We start from the raw sequence: 13679 nt of genomic DNA, 5'->3' as shown, positions 1-13679 counted from the left end.
GCATAGGCGAGGATCAGGATACGATAGCTTCAATTAGATATTAATTAGAGATATAAAGAGTAATAGAATAAGGATAGCTCAGTAGGAAAATTCAGTGGAGAAAAGAGGCTGAGTAGCTTGGTTTACGCGGGGGACCAATAAAACTTCAAGACAAGAAGCTTGCACCACTTACGTAGGCCGCAGGCGTCCTTCCGTTCTCCCGAAGGAGAGGAGACACTGAGGCCTCCCCGGTCGGATCTTAGAAGCCCAGGCATAATTAGTAAGCATGGTGGGTTCCGCGCTCCAGATGGAGACTCAGCCAGAGTGAGAGAGAGAGCGACATGGGGAGACCAGTATTTTGAGAAACTGATCCCAATTCTTTATTTTCCAGAGTCTGTTTTTATACACTGAGATGTTAACAAAAGTCACGTGGGGACAGCAGTCCTGACTTTTATTAAAGTCAGGTGCTTCACACAAATGTATACAGAGGTCTTAGGGGTGTTACATCATCTTCTGGCCAGGGGGGCCTGCTGACAATTTACGACCCTCTCCTTGTGACAGCGGTCAGTCAATCAGGACACTTATTTCTCCAGGGCTGATTATTCTCAAAACAGACGCCACCCAAGTAAAGTTACATTCCTACAGGGTGAGGGTGTAGTGGGTTTTAGTTAAGGAAAGAATTTACTTAGCCTAAGGTCTAACGTGATTAATATCAAAGGTTAATACTTATTTCTTCTATATATTCATTAATGTGTGTAAGGGCGGGGGATATGGAGACTTAGCAACAAACATTGGCTCAACAAATGAAAAACCCTTCACCAACACAATTTCTAATTAGCCCACTATACTTATAGTTTTCTAACTTCTCTAAAGAACCTGTTTTTAGAGGGTTTAAAGCATCTCGTGCCTCTCACGGTTGGGAGGCTGTGAGCAATCACATGTGGCCGGAGGAGCCTGTCAGGCAGGCTAGAGAACCTTCAGAGGAGTTTGTAGGTTAAAACACTCTTATCACGCCCAGGAATTATTATTAACTGGAGCTCTAGGTTAACTCCTTCTCCGAAAGAGGTGGTGGGGGACAGCCCCCCGTAAAGTCAGAGGTGTAGGTGAGCACAAAGTAGTAAAGTAGGCAGGCTCTGGTTATGGGGTAGACGCTCGAGGATTTCCAGGGGGACTCCTGAGGCTCGATCCCGCCTTTGCGTATGTCGAGCCTCCTTCCTCATGACCTTTGCCATGGGCGGAGTACCTCACTCTGGCCCCCAACAGGTTCCCATTTTCAGAATGAAATATAATACTTCAGTTAGTACCTGGAATTCTTAGAAGAGGAATTACAGGCTCAAACTGCATGAATGAGTGAGTGAGTGAGTGAAAGTCGCTCAGTTGTTTCCGACTCTTTGTGACCCCATGGACTGTAGCCTGCCAGGTTCCTTTGTCCATGGGATTCTCCAGGCAAGTATACTGGAGTGGGTTGCCATTTCCTCCTCCAGGGGATCTTCCTGACCCAGGGATTGAACCTGGGTCTCCCACATTGCCGGCAGATTCTTTACCATATGAGCCACCAGGGAAGCCCAACTGTATGCATAGCTTAAAATATTCCTGACGTAGTTCATGCATAGATTAAAATCATTGTCACCAGCAGTTACATACTTAAAAGCCGGCATCCTTTCTCCTCTTCCCCAATCCAGTTTCTCATCATTAGGTTTCCTGTCTTTCCTTCCATAGAATTGTTTCTGTTTGTATCAGCATCCACTCCTTTCTGTTTACACAAATGGGATTTGTTCTCTACGCATCGGGCTGTGTCTTGTCGGTTATTTATCTCTGACAGCATCTCACAACAGCACGCACAGAGCTACCTCAGATGTCATAATGCGTGTTTTCACGTTATATATAAATATCAAGCTTTATTGAAGTAGCCCTTTATATTAACCCACTAGTTACAGGTTTCTGCAGTGAACGACGTGGCATGTCTCCGGCAGCACATCCATGGGCTAAATTCCCATCACTTAGCATGAGTATGTGCACTTCCTAGTTTGAGAGGATTATGAAATTGCCCCAAGGGAGGCTACATCAAATTATATCAACATCCGTAATGTTCAAGAGGAACTCTCCCCCACCTTCCACTCTGTCCTTGGCACCACTGGGTTCAATCAAACTTCACCAAAAATCATTGGCAGTCTGACTGATAAAAATGTTAATCGTTTGGCTTGCTCTGAAAAAATCAGAGTTAAGGCTTAAGCATCCGTTTATATGTTTATTGCCCATTAAAAATGTGAATTTCCTATTCAGAATCCTTTGCCATTTTTTCCAGTTGAGTTGTTCCTTTTTCTCATTAATGTAACTGATCTCTTTGTGAACTGAGAAGCCCTTTGTTTACTGAGCATATTATAAAATATCATGCCCATGTGTAATTGGTCTCCAATTATATATTCTTCTTAAACCACAGAAATGACAGAAATGGTATGGACCTAACAGAAATGGTATGAACCTAACAGAAGCAGAAGATATTAAGAAGTGGCAAGAATACACAGAGGAACTATACAAAAAAGATCTTCACAACCCAGATAATCATGATGGTGTGATCATTCACCTAGAGCCAGACATCCTGGAATGTGAAGTCAAGTGGGCCTTAGAAAGCATCACTACGAACAAAGCTAGTGGAGGTGATGGAATTCCAGTTGAGCTATTTCAAATCCTAAAAGATGATGCTGTGAAAGTGCTGCACTCAATATGCCAGCAAATTTGGAAAACTCAGCAGTGGCCACAGGACTGGAAAAGGTTAGTTTTCATTCCAGTCCCAAAGAAAGGCAATTCCAAAGAATGTTCAAATCACTGCACAATTGCACTCATCTCACATGCTAGCAAAGTAATGCTCAAAATTCTCCAAGCCAGACTTCAACAGTACATGAACCATGAACTTCCAGACGTTCAAGCTGGATTTAGAAAAGGCAGAGGAACCAGAGATAAAATTGCCAACATCTGCTGGATCATGGAAAAAGCAAGAGGGTTCCAGAAAAACATCTACTTCTGCTTTATTGACTATGCCAAAGCCTTTGTGTGGATTACAACCAACTGTGGAAAATTCTTAAAAAGAGGGGAATACCAGACCAACTGACCTGCCTCCTGGGAAATCTGTATGCAGGTCAGGAAGCAACAGTTAGAACTGGACATGGAACAACAGACTGGTTCCAAATAGGAAAAGGAGTACGTCAAGGCTGTATATTGTCACCCTGCTTATTTAACTTCTATGCAGAGTACATCATGAGAAACGCTGGGCTGGAAGAAGCACAAGCTGGAATCAAGATTGCTGGGAGAAATATCAGTAACCTCAGATATGCAGATGACACCCTTATGGCAGAAAGCGTAGAAGAAATAAAGAGCCTCTTGATGAAAGTAAAAGAGGTGAGTGAAAATGATGGCTTAAAGCTCAACATTCAGAAAACTAAGATCATGGCATCTGGTCCCATCACTTCATGGCAAATAGAAGCAATGGAAGCATGGAAAGCAATGTAAACAATGGACGCGATGAAAAGCAATGGAAACCATGGAAGCAATGGAAACAATGAGAGACTTTAGTTTTGGGGGCTCCAGAAATCACTGCAAATGGTGAGTACAGCCATGGAATTAAAAGATGCTTACTCCTTGGAAGAAAAGTTATGACCAATCTAGGCAGCATATTGAAAAGCAGAATCATTACTTTGCCAACAAAGGTCTGTCTAATCAAAGCTATGGTTTCTCAAGTAGTCATGTATGGATATGAGAGTTGGACTATAAAGAAAGCTGAGTGCTGAAGAATTGATGCTTTTGAACTGTGGTGTTGAAGAAGACTCTTGATAGTCCCTTGGACTGCAAGGGGATCCAACCAGTCCATCCTAAGGGAAATCAGTCCTGAATATTCATTGGAAGGATTGATGCTGAAGCTGAAACTCCAAATCTTTGGCCACCTGATGTGAAGAACTGACTCATTTGAAAAGACCCTGATGCTGGGAAAGATTGAAAGCAGGAGGAGAAGGGGAAAACAGAGGATGATATGGTTGGATGACATCACCAACTCAATGGACATGAGTTTGAGTAAACTCTGGGAGTTGGTGATGAACAGGGAGGCCTGGCGTGCTACAATCCACGGGGTCACAAAGAGTTGGACATGACTGAGCAACTGAACTGAAATGAACTGAACTGAAACCATGGATATGTTCATTGGCTCTTGCCATGATGATGCTACATAAAGAAGCACCCAGAAGTTCATGGTTGGCATTAGCCTAGTTTCTTTTCTTTTTAAGGTTTTGCAGGTTGACCGGGGCCCCCACTTTGAGCTGGAGACTCCTGGTTGGGTTTAGGTCTGTGCCATTTTTGATGCACATGTTTAACAGCTGGCCAGCAGGGAAGTTAGTCATTTGGAAAATAACGTGAAAAAACTGAGCGGAATACTGAGCAGCATTTGTGTGGAAGGGGTAAAAGAAGAACTAAGGGATTGGAGGATGAAGTAGGAAGGATCAGGGTGTGGCTGTCGGAGTCCCTGACAGCGAGAATGTAGAAGAGATGATATTTGAAGAGATGTTGGCTAAAACTCTCCAAACTAGTGAAAAACATATATGTACAGATTCAGAAGCATGTGCATGCATGCTCAGTCACTTCAGTCATGTCTGATTCTTTGTGACCCCATGGACTGTAACCCACCAGGCTCCTCTGTCCTTGAAATTCTGCAGGCAAGAATACTGGAGTTGTTTGCCATCCCCTCCTCCAGGGGATCTTCCCAACCCAGGGATAGAACCCACGGCTCTTGTGTCTCCTGCATTGGCAGGCGGGTTCTTTGCCTCTAGCACCACCTGGGAGGCACCTTCAGAACATAGTACATCTCAAGGAGGATTATAAAGCAAAAACAGCACACATAGACATACCATGCAAAAACTTCAGGACCCCCAAGGGCAGGGAGACAGCTTTAAAAATCTTCAGAGAGTGAGAGCAGTAGCACCTCTCAAGGAACAGCAGTGTGACAGCAGCCAACTCCTTGATGGCAACAGCGGAAGCCAAAAAGTCGAGTAACGTCTTCACACTCTTCAGAGAAGAAACTGTCCAGCTAGGATTGTATATCCAGCAAAACTATTTTCCAAGTATGAGGTCAAGTAAGAAATCTACAGATAAACAAAAAAAGAGGATTTGCCACTAAAAGATCTGCACTGAATAGACTTGTAAATTTAGGGTTCCTAACTGTTGGCAGAGAAGTCTCTGGAAGCCTTCGGAGCCCTTCTCAGAATGAGGGTTTTAAATGCATGAAATAAAATACATAGGATTACAAAGTATTATTTAAAAATACTTTTAAATTATTTTAAGAAGTGTCATAGTAATATATGTGCTCATTTACTAACTCATCACATACGAAAATCTAGTACTAGGTCTAGTAACTACCCTAATTTCAGAGTAAATAGCACCAGCGAAGGCTGCATCTTAGGGACAGAGGTGAGACACATGAATTTGGTACCCTGAGGTGGTTCAAGTGGTAAAGAACACACCTGCCTATGCTGAAGATACAAGAGACAAGGGTTCCATCCCTTGGTCGGGAAGATCCCCTGAAGAAGGGAACGGCTTATCCACGCTAGTGTTTTTGCCTGGGAAATCCCATGGACAGAGGAGCCTGGTAGGCTACAGTCCATGGAGTCGCAGAGTCAGATAGGACTGTGCCTCCACCTGCATGCATGCAGGCAGGCACACACACACACACACACACACACACACACACACACACGAGCTGATTTGCATCTAGGAGACACACATTGCGGCAGAACATGTGGTGTGTATCTCAGCTCTGATTTTCTTTTGACTCCTGAGTTATTTATAATATTTATATGATGCTACGCTTTTTTTTCTTACAGGGGGCAACTTTGTCATCAGCTGACAGCTTTGCTTCTTTGGTGGCTCACTGGTAAAGAACCCGACTGCCAGTGCAGGGTGTGTAAGAGACACAGGTTCTATCCCTGGGTCAGGATCCCTCTGGAGGTGGAAATGGCAACCAGTCCAGTATTCTTGCCTGGAGAATCCCATGGACAGAGGAGCCTGGCGGGCTATAGTCTATGGGATCACAAAGAGTCACACACAACTTAGCAACTGAGCACCCATGCTTGGGCAGCTCAGAATACTATCTGTACCCTTATTGCAGCAACAGGTCTTTCTCCAGACATGTGAATGATGGCTTTTTAGTGGTAAATCTGTATCACTTGTAGCTGTTGGGCTGCCAGCCAAATGTTTTGTGAAATAGTTTAATTGGCTCTCAGGTCTGCATTCTGGAAGGACTTGCTTCACTACCTGAAATGTTGCATTACCATTTGCCTCTGAACCCTATTGGAAGATCTGGGGGAAGTTCCTGATTTTAGGCAGCAAAGGAACTTTTTAGTCTTCCAGACAAGATATAAAGGCTTCATTTATTCCCGGCTTCGTGTCCCGGGGCAGCACCAGTCAAACGGGAGGACTTCTACTCTGAAGATGCCTCTCCTTTTCATGGTCTCATCTCCCTCCTCATTACTCTCAACAGCAGAAAGTTCTTTCTAATTTTATCTCTCGCCTCTCTTATGCTGGGTGAGGAAGTGGAGAAGAGAGCCAGTTGGCGTCCGTCCTCACAGCACCTCGCAGGTGCTGGGAGAGTTAACCCTTCTCTCTGAGCAGCTTCATGCCTCTCCTAGTCTCCTCTGCTTTGCTTTCACAGCTACTCAATTGTCTGTTCCTCTTCTCTGACCCTCTTCAGTGTTGTAAACTGCAGACTGCTAATAAGAATCCTGGCAATTTAAATGAGACAGGGGTTACAGAAGGTGTGATGGTTTCAGGCCAGCTAGATGCAGGATCTTGCTCCTCACAGGAGTGGGACGAAGTAAACCTGCAAAACTACCGAGATGGCAGAGCACCATCCTGCCTGTTACTGGGACTAAGCAAACAGTAGTTCAGGCTAAGACCAGCAGAGATATGGTTCCCTCCCCCCTCCCCCCATCCCCTCCCCCGTTGCCATGGGGACGGGAACAGGCATTCTCAGGGAGGGGGAGGCCTAGCATCTGCTCTTGAAAAGTCTCCTCCCCACTCCAATGTCCCCCCGCCCTTGTTAGAGCTGGTGCCGGTGTTTCTGTATCAGAGAGCAGAGACATCTGCTCCTCCTGGGAGCAGACACAGAAGGAGAGGGGATGTTTAGGGAAAAAAACAGCATCCTACCCTGGATGTGTTTGTTGTTGTTGTTGTTCAGTCGCTCAGTCCTGTCTCACTTTTGCAACTCCATGGACTGCAGCACGCCAGGCTTCGCTGTTCTTCACCATCTCTCAGAGTTTGCTAAAACTCGTCTTCATTGGATGTGTTAGTGTATTAGTAAGCTCAGACTGGAGTAACAAAATATAGAAATAATGCCATTTGCAGCAATATGGATTGACCTGGAAATTGTCATACTAAGTGAAGTAAGTCAAAGATAAATGTCATGATCTCACATATATGTAGAATTAAAAAATAATGCAAATTAACTTATTTACACAACAGAAACACACCTACAGTTAGCAAAACCAAACTTTTTGTTACCAAAGAGGAAAAGTCAGGGGGAGGGTGTTGCTGGAGGGATAAATTAGGAGTTTGGGATTAATATGCATACACTACTGTATATAAAATAGGTAATCAACAAGGACCTACTGGTAAAACACAGGAAACTCTACTCAATATTCTGTAATAATCTATATAGGAAAAATTTCAGAAAAAGAATGGATATTTGTGTGTGCGTGTGTTAGTCACTCAGTTGTGTCTGAGTCTTTGCAACCCCATGGACTGTAGCTCACCAGGTTCCTCTGTCCTTGGGATTCTCCAGGCAAAAATACTGGAGTGGGTTGCCTTTCTCTTCTCTAGGGGATCTCCCTGACCCAGGGATTGAACCCGCATCTTTTACATCTGCCTGTATTGGCAGGCAGGTTCTTTACTCTCTGAGCCACTACGGAACCCCAGATATGTGTATATGTATAATTAAACCACTTTGTTGTATACCTGAAACTAACATAATATTGTAAATCAACTATGTTTCATTGTTTTAGTCGCTTCAGTTGTGTCCGACTCTTTGTGACCCCAGTGACTGTATCCCACCAGGCTCCTCAGTCCATGGGATTTCCCAGGCAATAATACTGTTGTGGATTGCCATTTCCTTCTCCAAAATCAGCTATGCCCCAACATAAAACAAAAATTAAATAAAAAATATCATAGACTGGGTCAACTAAACAGAAATGTATTTTCCTGTAGTTCTGGAGTTGGGAAGTCAGTGATCAAGATACTGCTGTGGGCAGGTTCTGTGGAGGGCAGGCCCTCTTCCTGGCTTGTAGACAGTTCACTTCTCTGTGCCTCATGTGGCCTTTCCACAGTATGTACATGTGGAGAGAGATCCTTTCCTTCTCTTCCTATAATCCTGCTGTGCCATCATGAGGCCCCAGTCTAACCCTGATCACCTCCTGAAGGTCCTACCTCCAGGTACCAGCACCTTGTGGGTTAGGACTTGACAGTCGGGTTTGGGGAGACACAGACAATCAGTCAATAACAATTCATTTTCTTCTGCACAGCAAATTACTGCAAACTTCACAACTTAACATGACACCCATTTATCATCTCACAGATCTCTAGGGTCAGGAATCTGGACATGGCTTAGCAGGATCACCTGGCCAGGGTCCCACAAGGCTGCAGTCAGGGTGTTACCAGGGCAACATTATGTCAGGATGCAATCCCTGGGGAGGGTCAGGGGATAGCACACCTTACTTACACTCAAGGGGACGGCATTACACAAAGTCAGCATCTGCCTGCCTCACTGCGTGTGGTGGTTTTATTCTTTGCCTTTGTATAGGGGCTTGGATCCATTCCTAATTATAGTTATTAATGACATTCAGAAATGTAAATTATACTCAGTAAGCCAAATTGTCCATGATTGCTGGAAGTAAAATTATTTGAGTATATTTTTGAGAATGATAACTTCATTACGGGGAATTCTGGTGGTCCAGTGTCTAAGACTCAGTGCTTCAGATGCAGGGGACCCAAGTTTGATTCCTGATTAGGAAACTAGACCCCTCATGCCACAGCTAAGAGTTCGCATATTGCAACAAAGACCCCCTTTGCTGCAGCCATGACCTGGCACAGCCCAAAAAATGAATAAGTGACTTCATGATGAAGATAGGAAAAGCTGAGAATTTTTTACTGTGGCCTAAGATAAGTGCTATTAATTTCCTTTGTGTTTAGAAACCCTTGCTCTTTGGAAGGTGGTGACATCCTTGTTTTAAGTGGGCTGGTCACTGTAGAGATTTGATAGTTTTGGCAGCTTCACCTTAGAAGATGAGGGAGTTCTGTCTTCGCATATCAGAGAGGTCTTGAGAGGTCTTGGGTGGTTGGAGAGTTCAGTGGGGCCCCTAGGTTCACTTGAATTCCTGGACCCTTCCTGGGTGAAGAGGTATTGGGCTGTGTCTCAGAGGATGGGTGAGATTTTATCTATTAGAATGGGAAGAAGGCAGAGCTTAAGTGGACATCTTCTGGGAGATGGTTGGAGAACATTCAGCCTCCCTACAGGCTCAGTCTGGGCACAGCCAGTATCGTCATGAAGGGCAAACAGAGGGCACTCTGGAGGTCCCATCCTGGGGGCAATGGTGGGGTCAGAGCCGGGCCCCCAGAGCTTGGCCGTCGTCAGAGGGAAGAGAAAGGGGTGGGGCTGAGGCAGGGGGCCAGCGACAGGAGGGGAGTGCTGAGTGTGGAGGGGAGATAGCCCATAGGGGTTCCCTTTGAGAAATGCTGTGACTTTGGTGCCCACAATGGCCAGGACAGGAGTGGAGAGTCCCTCTGGGCAGTGATTGTGGGGAATCAGGGACCGGACTATGTGGGATTATCAGGTCCAGCCAGGAAGGTGACGTGCACCTGGTGGAGACATCCAGCAAGGCTCCAGTGAGTGGGGGGCAGAGGTAGGTAAGTGGCGGAGTGCCCCCATCCAGGTAGGTGAATCCTGAGGGCCAGCGCAGGCAGAGGGGAGAGGTGTTGAGAGGAAGAGCAGACCCAGCCTCAGAATAGCGGGTCCTAAACACACCATGGCTCAGATGAGGATGGCGGGGTTGGCAGAAATGTGGACCCTCCAGAAGAAGGTTGGAGGTGGAGACGAGAGGTCAGGGTCTGTGCTCTTGGGCACGGAGTGACAGTGAGTCTCAGCAGCATGTCCTTAGGAGGAATGCCAGCTTACCATCGGAACATGACCTGGGGGAGTTGTGTGTCCATGGAGGAAGGACGCATTGGGCACCAGAGCAGGTTCTGAGAGGTGGAATGTGGGATGAGAAGGGAAGTGAGCGGCTTCAGAGGTGCGTGGAGAGGCGTGATGGAAACCTGCCCTGGGAGAGCCTAGGAGACAGCAGCCAGCAGTTCTGTGATGGAGGGGGATGGGCTGGGGCATCATGGAGTGAGGAAGTTCAGAGGTGGGAACACGGCTGTCGGTAATGTTTGCAGCATCGGCTGTATGTGGAAGCGGTGTGTGCACTGCAGAGAGGAGGCAGATATGACAGGCTTGGGAGCAGCACACGATGAAGCTCTTTAGTTCATCTTTATCTGTGTGTGTGGTTAAGGTTTAATGTTTTTCATGTGAGACCACTGGTCTGGGTGTTGCTGGACGTCTGAGACCAGTGTGGCTCTCAGTGGATAGCTGGAGGCTACTGGACGTGAGACTTGGTTCTGCTCTGTGCCGAGGTCCCAGGGGTGAACTGGGCTCTGTCAACAATGGGACCTTGTGGGTCCATTCAGTTGCGTGTTCTCCTCCGAGCCTGGGGCTCAGTCCTTTTGGAATTCTAGGGGGCAAGTGCAGCCTGGCCGCTCCAGCCTGGCCCAGGCCCTCCATGGAAAGTCAAGGAGCGACGGCCCATCTCTCCCATTTGGTGACCCCCCTGAAGGCAGATTGCAGTGGGTGAGGAGCAGCTGTGTCTCCGTGATCTGGTGGCCTTTCCTGGACATAAGGAGACTGGGAATGTGGACAGCAGGGAGCGTGGGTCTAATGGCGGCCTGGGGCGGCAGCCCAGGAGAAAGGTGGGCCGGGAGCCGAGGATGGTTCTCCTGAAGGCAGCAGACATAGGGGAGCCTGGGTGGACGGGGTGCTGCGGGGGATGTGCTGGGGGGACATGCTTGGTGGGTCTGGGGGCCAGAGAACGGGCGGGGCCAGGAGCAGGCAGCTCAGAGCCAGGGTGAGAAGTGTGGGAATCTCCTTGGTGGGTGGGAGTGAAGAGGAGGCCCCTGCAGGGGCAGGGGCCCAGGTGAGGGAGGGCAGAGGGGGCCTGTGGGTTTGCATGCAGGTGGCAGATGACCAGAGAGTGGGGACATCACCACCGTCCCCAAAGTAGTGTGTCCGGTGCTCTGTGTGATGCTAAATCAAACGGCATGTGTCTCTCAGGACTTGGGGAGAAGGCTGGGGAGGCTCGATCAGAAAGCCTGTCTGCTCTCGACGTCCCTGTGAGCCAGTCACCTCAAGCCCTGAGCGGTGGCCTCAGGCGTGACTGTAGGAGGGACGAACCCTCCACCATGACCACTCTGCTCGCGCTGTGCTCCAGAAAAGTCCTGGCAGCTCCTCACGGCCTGCTCTCTCTTCCAGGTGCTGCTGTCAGGCCTCATCGGTGTCGTCTCCTGGAAGCGGCCCCTATCCCTTGTGGTAAGTGGCACCTTGTCTCGTGTGGCCCTGGAGCCATGAGTGCTTTTAAGGCATCGGCCTCCCGCCAGCCGGTCTCCCGCCTCTGCAGGTCCTCACTTATGTCCGTGTGGTCGTGCCCTCTTGGAGGACATGTCACCAACACGGGCATTTTAAAGAGTGTGGACACAGGTGTTGTCTGTAAACAGGTAAACATGCTCACACACATGGGTGTGATCACATGGCCAGGTGTAGCTCATCCGAGTTCCAGAAATGTTACCTTTCTGCATGTCTTGGTGATTGTGAAACTCTGCATGGTGATCATATTTATTTGCATAGGTGTTTCTTTGAAAGAAAGAAGGAAGAAAGAGGTGCCCCTGGAGCCCTGTCTCAAGGGGGCTGGGGCCTTGTGCTGGGGAGGGGGCGTGCTACACCAGAGGTGGGACAAGGATGGTGGTTTTTCCCTCTGAAAAGTACCCAGAGCCAATTTGTGTCTATTGATCTGTGTGTGTGTGTGCTTCTCGTCGTGTGCATTAATGTATTTATATGTCCACATCAGGACTAAGCGAAGAGGTTTTCCGGCTTTTGATGGATCATGAAAAAGACAGCCTCCTCTTTTGTAGTAATCAATTATTTAAAATCTCTTCTTTAAGTGATTAGACTTGGAGATAATGACATGTACTAAATATTAATGGAAATAGGAAAAAAGCCCACAAATCTTGTCTTTGTAAACACCTCCTCCTCCTTGAGAGGAACCATTAATCACATCCTGAAAAGGCATTGGGATGGAGGGGTGCTTTCCTTCTGGGGACCTCCTCTCCTACAGAATATCGAGAAATTTTCTTTAAATTTTTATTTTGACATTTTCAGATATGTGTACCCCAGTCCATCTCAACAGCATCAACAATGACAGGTCCTGTTTTATCCAGGCCTGTTGCTGGATTATTTTCAAATCAGTCTCAGCTTGTATATCAAGATGCTAATGCTTTTGTGCAAAGGGAGGTGGCGGCAGACACTGGGTCAGGGGGCCGTGCTGTGGGTCCCCTTCAGGGACACAGGGACAGCCTACCCAGCCCTTCTGACCAGTCCCCACTGTATGAACAGAGCAAACCCTCCGCCTGGCCTCTGAACAGAGGAAAGGTGACCTCCTTCAGGTGGGCATGGGGAATGGGAGGAAGGCCCATCCCACCCCATCACCACCCTCATGCCTGCCCCAGCCCAGCCTGGAGACAGAGCTTCTCACAGGACTGGGCATCTCACCGTGAAGGATGCATGTGCTGGGGGCTCCTGAGTGGTCAGGACTCTGTGTGCAGATGGCTGGGGTATGACCTGGGGGCAGGTCAGTAGCAATAGGGTGGGTCTGGGGGCCTCATACCAGGAGGGCAGCCCTAGTGGGAGCAGCCACAGCTGAACCTTCCAGATGCTGGCTCCACAGCCTTGTGAGTCTAGCTGCTCTCCAGGTAGCTGAGGAGGAAGGAAGACGCCCCTAGTTTGACTGCTTCACCAACTCAAGGATGTAAGGGATTGGATTAGGGTGGTACCAACTGCTGTCACAGACCCCAGACTTTCAGTGTCTTAATGCCATGCACATCTGCCTCCTGCTCCTGTCCAGAAGGGCCTCCCAAGCAGCAGGTTGTTCCTCCCACACAGTGATTCAGAGATCCCACTTGCTTCTGCCAGGGGTCCTACACTCTCCAGACCTATGGAGTCCCCTGCATTTCAGTGAAGGGGAGAGGATTGCGGAGAACCATGTGCTTCTTGACTTCCTTAGCCTAAAAGGGACACTCATACTTGCATGGCACACCATGGGGGTGTGGCGGGGGAGGGGAGGCTTGTCACAGAGCCCAGGGGACATCTGGCTGGGGAGGAAGCTGGAAAAGATGGTCCCTCCCTGGACAGGTCCCTCCCAGAGGCACCTGCGTCATGGAGGGAGGGCAGAGTCTTGATGGAGAGCGTACTGTCTCTGCTATAAGAACACTCGTCTATCTGTTGACCAGGGCGATGAAATCTCTTGATTTATTAGCAAAAAAACTCACTCTCTGAACCATGAGCATTGACGTGATCTTAGCCCTCC

At 47.8% G+C, this 13679-nt stretch overlaps 1 protein-coding gene across 1 annotated transcript in view; it reads left to right on the top strand.

Annotated features, from left to right (window-relative positions):
* Positions 1 to 13679, top strand: part of ENTREP2 (endosomal transmembrane epsin interactor 2) — a 240582-nt gene that overhangs the window by 107817 nt on the left and 119086 nt on the right. Inside the window, exon 2 of the mRNA XM_002696649.5 lies at positions 11573 to 11629. Within this exon, the coding sequence (XP_002696695.1) occupies positions 11573 to 11629 (57 nt within the window). The remainder of the gene's footprint in view (positions 1 to 11572; positions 11630 to 13679) is intronic.

Source organism: Bos taurus, chromosome 21 (assembly GCF_002263795.3).
Source record: "Bos taurus isolate L1 Dominette 01449 registration number 42190680 breed Hereford chromosome 21, ARS-UCD2.0, whole genome shotgun sequence".
Classification (NCBI taxonomy): domain Eukaryota; kingdom Metazoa; phylum Chordata; class Mammalia; order Artiodactyla; family Bovidae; genus Bos; species Bos taurus.
This window is presented reverse-complemented; position numbering and strand designations above follow the sequence as displayed.